This window comes from Aegilops tauschii, chromosome 2, assembly GCF_002575655.3.
Source record: "Aegilops tauschii subsp. strangulata cultivar AL8/78 chromosome 2, Aet v6.0, whole genome shotgun sequence".
Classification (NCBI taxonomy): Eukaryota; Viridiplantae; Streptophyta; class Magnoliopsida; order Poales; family Poaceae; genus Aegilops; species Aegilops tauschii.
The window spans coordinates 564,587,060-564,594,814 of record NC_053036.3 but is presented as its reverse complement, the minus strand read 5'-3'; the positions used below and the strand labels follow the sequence as shown (position 1 = coordinate 564,594,814).

The window sequence follows — 7,755 nt, the reverse complement described above, 5'->3', positions numbered from 1 at the left end:
ATCATACTATCACACGAGGACACATAATGACAAACTGATTATTGGTTAAAGCATTGTCTTAACGAGTCAAAATGCGTTTTATGATATATTCTGAGAGCGAGACAGAAGGCGAGTGCATTCTGTCTTCTTTTTTGCGAAAAGGTGAGTACATTCTTGATTGGGACTTTGGGAGTGTCGCTGTAAGCTGCCTGAAATATTCATATATATCTCTGTCGCTTTTTAAAAGCGTTAGGATCAACGTCCAACCGTTCCCATCTCATTTATCTTCATATATAAACCTCAGGCGGAAACTCGCACTAAAGTTGCATGATCCCAGACGTACAGTTTTAGGCTAACCAAGGTGCAAGTTTAGTGTAACTGAATCGCTGAAAAATTTAGACAACTACTCCGTAGGAATTAGCCCCAATCCAATAAAATAAGCACAAGTTTAGGCTAGCCAAGGTGGAACTTTAGGTGACTAAACATTCAAGCCACTTAGGAAAGTACAGGTTCCACCTAAACAAGATGCCCCCTAAAAAAATCTAAACAAGATGCAACTTTAGGTGACTGAAATTTCAGGCAACTAAGAGTTAGCAAATCTGATAAAAAGGTTAATGATCCATCGAAGATGACCAGAAAGGAAAAAAGGGTTGTTGATATTTCAGACTCTAGACATTTCTGGTAGTAATCGGATTAACATTTGGGGCCAACCGACCAGGTGTATCTAACACGCATAACATCCTTATCCCCTCACCAACACCCTCATCCGATTATCCCCTTCTCATCCAACTGCTCAGACATCTTTTTCCTTGATAAACAAAAGAGACTTCATGATTCCGTATTAAAATCGTTACTAAATTAATTTCAATTTCCACCTAGCTGACACAAAATCATAACCTACAATGTCTGATGCAAGAACTGAGGACTATACATTGCATCATGCCACCATGAAGCAGAGAAACAGGTGCTTCACGCGGATACTCCGAAAACAGTTCATTTCACGGCAACTTGGGGAGGTGATCTTTATGGGGATCAGCGGGAATGAACACGGGGAGCTGGTGAGGCCGAGACACACCGGAGCGCTGGCTCGAGCCGCCAGGGTCTCTGAAACTTCTGGTCGCAGAATCTGCCATCAGAGGTCCACCGAAGAATATAGACTGACCAGTGTACAGAAGGTCGGGCCGGGTTACCCGAGAGCTCGGTACCTGGTTTGCCTGCGCAGACATGAACCGGCCAGCTTCCTGATCCCAGTAAACCGATGACCGAGGAGATCTATCTGTGTTCGGCGCACTAAACCTCCTTGCGTTGTTGGCTTCTGGTATGGCCGCTTCATTTCCTTTGGCTGAGAATGGGGACCTGTTTGCTGATGTCTGATAGATTGGGTTGAAATGCTTTGAGGGATGGTGCTCTGCAATAGGCGTCGGAGTCCGTGAGTTGCTCTGGAAGCTGCTGGGTGTCTGAGGGTACAGCTCAATGTCATCTGCACTTGCTATACTGGGTGGATAAGGGGACCTGTACGGAGCATTCCTGCCAGACCGAGTGTCGATGTGGTTGTTGGTATCAGCACTCATGACACTGCTTCTGCAGCTGAGGTTATCGCTGGAGCACTGGTCGGCATCATACTGGGAACGGCTATTGATTGGTTTCAGCACGGATGAAGAGGCTCTGGCTTTTGCTGCTGCTTTCATGGCCTCGTTTGAATCAAGTTTTGCCAGCTTCCATGGGTTAATGCGAACTTGGCGCTTGGCGTGTTGTTTGGCTCTTTCGACCGGGTCTGTGCTATCAGGATCAACAGTTGAAGGCAATCGCCCAGGTCCCAAGTGTGGAATGATTTCATCCTGTGATGTGATACAGACAATTTTAAATATAGGCCAAAGAAGTAGGAGACAAATTTCTACTTCGAAATGAAAACGATTATGATGGACAGAACACATCTTGCACATAACAGTGCAGGTTTCTGATAAGATTTATTAAAGTGGAAAGCATAGCCCCATCATTGGAAAAGTAAACAGCACAGCAAATTGATGTGCTTCCAGTGAGAGAAACATGAACACCAGACAGTTCACTCTATGGAAAGTTGATTTTGTTTAGCAAACTACGGACAGTTGATACGACCTAGAAGGGTAGAAGTATCACTGGATAAGAAACACACCTGGTCAACAAAGATGCGTGGTGGAGTGCACCATGCACCTTTGTAGTGCCGTGCAAACGAGCTCCCGCTGAAAGCAGTTGGTGCAGAACTCATGGGAGAAGATGGCAAGCTTTGCTGCTCATCATTGACAGAGAGACCAGGAGGTTCACTCTGAGCCCTCATTGCCACAACATATTCATAAGTTGTGATGCCCTGAGAAATAGTTGTAACAATGCGATATCATAATCAATTCCTTGCAAAAATGATAGTACAGTATTGACAAAGAATAGCAAAGTGACGAACCTTCTTGATTAATAGCATATGGAAGAAGAACAACTCCCCCAGGGGCACTGAAGCAAGCACAGCAAGAGCTGTACTCAAGGCCTGAAGTCAAGGATGTATTGAGTTAAGATTGAGCTAGCCATGTTATATACTCTAATACAGTGCCTGACTATCATATGACTAGCTTATGGTGTTATATACTTCAATGCGATGATCGATTACAAGTTATTATTGCTTGAAGGGTAACTAGCTCAATTTAAAGTACTGTACTGTATGGCCAAATAGATGTCAGTATACATAATTCAAACAGTACTAACCATGCAAAATGATGTCATTGTGATCATAAATTAATCGTTTGGGGCAAAAAGGCCAAGTTACTACTTTAATTTGCAGCAGTGGCAGCGTTTATGTTCTACTGCTGCTGCACAAAGTTAGAAACTCTGTTCTGTCCTCGTGTAATAAAATTAAATTATGTTCAAGTGTTCGTACTAAGTCAATACCCTGCCTCATATCAACAGCAATACTACACCACATACCACTGATTTGATTCTGCACCTTACAAAGATCGCACAATGAATATGGATATTTTAAAGTACTTACGGTGACATCCAAATGTACAGCTATATGCCTCAAAACAAGATAAGAAAAAGGCGTTAACACTTACCACAATGACTGCAAAGGGCGCTCGTGAAAGACCATAGCCCAGCTTTTCCCCTATTTGTTGTTCAATTGCTGCTTTATCAGTGAAGCAACGTACAAACACAGCAATACCAACTCCACATTCAACCGCAAGCTTTATGCATAACGAAAATGTACAATTAGAAACATGGAAAATGCTTTCAGGACATCAAATTTCACACTCCTATGGTAATTCTACATACCCAAGCAAGACTCACAGCCATAAGGCACAAAAAAGTCATATAATTTCTCCTTCCAACACAATTGTTCAGCCACTGCATCAAAAAGGTCAAATAAGAGAGCAGAAAATCCACCAACAAACTGTGGAGAAAGGGTAGAAAGACTGAATGAACTACATAATCTTCACCATGGCACCTACCCGACAATGATGATCAAAACCATCAACACACTTGTCACAGCTCCGACAATGTTTACTATTTTTTCGCACCTGCATCAATACACAAAGGAAAGGGCATTTCAATACGAATAGAAGTTAAGAATAACAGCACATTTGCGTAAACAGAAAGGACTCTATTAATGTTGCAAGCAGACATAAAATGTTCTACTCCGAATCTATCAATGTTGCAGAAGCACAAAAACAGATAAATAGTAAGACAGAATAAATTGTAGCTGCCAATAACTATAACAGATCTAATCTCCAAACATTGTCCTTTTGCCTCACTCCTCTTTGCTTCTTTACGGCCGTCTTATTTTCAACAGGAACAGGATTTATGGAATTATCTCATGCATGCATCCTTCCTTAATCATCCTTGTGGATTTCTTTTGCAAGCTACTGCATCGACGCTAACTTAGCTGATTTGTGTTGGGCATTTACGTCTCTATATCATCATGTCAACTGTGTCTGCGTACACGACAAAGGCAGATGCACCTAACCTATTACAGAAAGTATATCACAAAGGAGTCCCTCCTTAAACCCTGTGTATTGCCTGTTCCCAAAAGTCTTAGAAGTGCCTAAATACTGCTCCCTCCGTTCCAAAATAAGTGCCGTTGTTTTGTTTTAGTTCAAATTTGAACTAAAACATCGGCACTTATTTTGGAACGGAGGGAGTAAACATTATGCTGCACATGGACAAATTTTTCAAGTGACACACAGATAAACAATAATATATTTTATACCAGATTTCTTTAACATCTGCTGTAATATATCAGTTATAGCATTTAAATTCATGTAAAATAGATGTGGACTCAAGAAACAGGTAAATTGTAATTAATGGATGCAAGCATCTGCATTGCATCCATTTTTCAGAACTACCATGGCTATAACAAAAGAATAAAACGCATCCGAAGTCCGAACTCTTGAGTATGATATATTCTGCTTGCTGGGTACCTCTGTGTTGCAAAGGGTGCAAAAGAGTGCCTCCTCGGCATAATTTTCTTGTTGGTAAGCTTCATCTTCTTTGCGACAATCCTCTTTCTTAAAAATAGCACAACAAAAACAACCAGTTCCTAAACATGATCTATGCTTTCTGATTTCCTCGTTGGCTTCCAATCCTGATTTGCCAGCTTCTTCTTGAGTGTCTACGTTTGCTTTTAATCAAAAGAATGATGTATTAGGATTTGAACTTCAATAGCAGTTTCATCAGGTATCAGGACATACCTTCTGATTTATAGATTAGTGCACCATTGACGCTAATCAGGATGCCAGGGTCAGCAGGATCAATAGCAGTACATCTAGCATATAGAATCAGTACCGATAAGGCCTGATAAACAGAAAGAGATACAAGAGCCATATCAAATGAAATATATTCCAGGATTCAATCCATGCATGAAAATAGAGGAAGTGGAACCTTACCAGAAAACTATAAACACCGATTGCAATATACTGATACAAGTCCTTCCCAAGAAACGGAGACAAGAAAGCATAGAATGCTATACAGAGCAAGAAGAACACTGTTATAGCAACCACCTGCCAGAAACAAAAACACCATTCAATTTTTTTTTCCGAACCATGAAGGAGAACTGCATGTGAACATTTATAGAAGAAGAAAGAGTGTTCAGTACATGAAACCAACGACCGAATGATCGACAACAAAACACAGGTCACAACCAACCAAACATAACCTGAACCGAACACTGACAAACAACACTAGAGCTAAAACTAGACAAGACAAAAACAGCATCAGCCTTAATCTGACTAATGAGTAATGACCTGGGGAGTCGGGAGTGTACTTGTTCCAAAAAATCAAACAGCTTGTAGTTTGTGGTGACAGCAGCATAGAAGGAAGTGTAAATCCAACCAAGACGCCACAATTTGAGCAGAAAAGCAAGACCAAAACCTCCGCAAAAAGCTGAAAGCGAACTAAGGCCTCCTAACCCTAGGTTTTTCATAAATAATGAGCATTTCAAGTTCATAAAACTGTCAAATTTACATGTGAATTTTTTAATATTTTACACAAGATAACCAGTTAACACGCTTGCTCAGCTATTGCAGATCTCTTGTGAAGTACAAGATCAAAGATAAAAAGACCTTTGCCTGTTTGCTTGATCTTTTAAACTGCTATCTTAAATTTAATGAGGAAGGGGAGATAAGACGATCAGATGAAGGTAAGCAGGGTGATTCGGTCTGTACATGTACCAGAGAGTCATTACTAACTGGATGTTCTCAAGTAAAGAGAGGATACGCTTGACAGGACCAGATGCATAGACCAAGCGTCGTATCCTCCATAACTCAGGTCATAAGCCAAAAATCAGTTGAAAATATCTAACTGTTAGTTATGAAATACTCGCTAATTCAGTTGACTACTAAGCTCTTATTACACAGCTCACACTTTAAAATGATAGGCCACTTCCCTCAGATACAATGTGTTTAGCCAGGACCAGCATACAATTAAGCTGGGATACTACGTCAGTACAGGACAGCAAGGTGAACGCCATTGAACTGAAAACCCGTCATTTTGAACACGGATGCACCCATACCACGAGGACAACACACAAAGGACTAAACAAACTAAAGTTCCGCATTCGAGTGGAAGGAACTCACTCACACAGTTCGTAGTTAGCCTGTAATTGCACAACTAATTAAAGCGAGTTGGTTGCGCAAACAGGAAGGAGACAAGAAAACAAACAGAGTTGGCGGCGGCGGCCAAAGCCGCGAAACTCCAAGTCCAAAACTCCAAGGCCAGAATCCCCCATCACATCGAAGACAAAGAACAGAAGAGACCAAGAGGAAACCAACAAAAAAATAACAGTTTAATTGTCTGCAGAGAAAAATGCCAGATTAGAGCAGAAACATACTCGCACCAGTTTAATTGTCTGCAGAGAAAAATGCCAGATGAGATCAGAACGAAGCACCGCATGAAATTCGGGTAACATGGCATCAAGGGAAACCTAAGAAAATCAAATCCATGCACCACTTCGCGTCGGAACAGCAGAAATGGCCAACATACACAGTACAGAGTAAAGTCGCGCAGTAGCACCCAAAAGAATGCAGGTAAAGGTAATTCATCAGTCCATCACATCAGACACACATAATTACAGAATAATACTAAGAATGGACCGAAAAGTGAGGGAACGCATCAGATCAAAACGAACTACACGCATCAGTAATTTACCACTCATGCTAACCTAAACCCGCTAGTCGCTAGCATCGTGGGCGCGTAGCACCGGGAGACTTTCAAACGCCACAACGCGCGGCTCTCGGCCTCGGAAGCGCCGAAGCGAAAACAATTCCGGTCCCCCGGCGGAGAGATCCGGAGGCACATTGCGCGTTCGAGCACAGGCGAACATAAAAGAAGGGCGAAGGCGAGCGGACCTGCAGGGTGTGGGCGGGGAGCTGCCACCCGTGGCGCCGCGCCATGGCGGCGCTGCCGCGGCGGAGGCGGGGCGAGCGGCCACGGGATCAGCGACGCGGCTGCGGCGGCGGCGGGGACTGCATTGGGGGGGCGCGAGATCCCGAGCCGCACGGAGTAAACCCTAGCGCCCCGTACGGTACGGCACCTCTCGGCCTGCGCTGCGCCGGGGGAGAGAGAGGGGAGAGAGGGAGGGGAAGAGGAGGAAGGAAGGCGTGGTGAAGTGGGTGTGCGTGGCGACGGCGGTAGTGGAATTTTTTACTGGGAGGAGGGGGGGGGGGGGGGGGGGGGGGGGCGGTCTTTTCCTGGGCCGTCGTCCTCTGCTCTCGTCGCCTGCGTCCACCTGCGTGGACTGGAAATATTTCTTTGCTTCCGAACTTAATTTGAAGTGGGCCGTCCAGTGACATGAGTTCCTATGCCGATGGTCTGCGTCGGTCGACCGGCAAGCGGCCTCGGTGACCCTGCGCACCGTACGATCGGCCAGGCGCAGCCGTTGGATCTGGCCTCCTCATACCATCTGGTGGACCAAAACGAAAAAAACAATGACACGATCGACCAACAGTGGTAGCTCATCTCATCACAATGCGCCTAAAATGATTGCTATCCCAGCATGGTATCTATGATGGAAAATTTGATTTTTACGGTCTCTACCTCTATTAACTCGAATTCGTGGCAGTACAGGGGAGTTGGGGTAGGAGAGGTAGGGAGAGAGAGCAGATTCTCGATGCCCTTACACACACGCGCGCGTGCTCACTTATCCACCCAGCTCCCAGGTGGATGACGGGTCGAACCTGCGGTTGGGCCTTCGATATCTCTTGGGGCGGCCTTCGCTGTCCTCTTGGATTCGGCCCCCGTGTCCGCGTCCATCACATTCTC

The 7,755-nt window shown here is 44.2% G+C and overlaps 1 protein-coding gene across 1 annotated transcript; it reads right to left on the bottom strand.

The window, feature by feature from the left end:
* Positions 1 to 781: 781 nt before the first annotated feature.
* Positions 782 to 7,122, bottom strand: LOC109770463 (protein S-acyltransferase 21). Its single transcript, XM_020329164.4, has 10 exons — positions 6,843 to 7,122; positions 4,884 to 4,997; positions 4,689 to 4,791; positions 4,419 to 4,618; positions 3,450 to 3,518; positions 3,274 to 3,345; positions 3,057 to 3,185; positions 2,414 to 2,494; positions 2,132 to 2,323; positions 782 to 1,817 (listed from the first exon to the last, which is right to left on the bottom strand). Exons 1-10 carry the CDS (start codon positions 6,885 to 6,887, stop codon positions 978 to 980), a joined length of 1,845 nt encoding a protein of 614 aa, XP_020184753.1. The 5' UTR covers positions 6,888 to 7,122; the 3' UTR covers positions 782 to 977.
* Positions 7,123 to 7,755: the final 633 nt, after the last annotated feature.

Coding starts and splice junctions, on each gene's coding strand:
- LOC109770463 (XM_020329164.4), bottom strand. CDS start 6,887: ATGGCGCGGCGCCACGGGTGGCAGCTCCCCGCCCACACCCTGCAG. Junction 4,619..4,688: donor ACTAATCTATAAATCAGAAG/GTATGTCCTGAT, acceptor TTTGATTAAAAG/CAAACGTAGACACTCAAGAA. Junction 2,495..3,056: donor CGCCCTTTGCAGTCATTGTG/GTAAGTGTTAAC, acceptor CCTTGACTTCAG/GCCTTGAGTACAGCTCTTGC.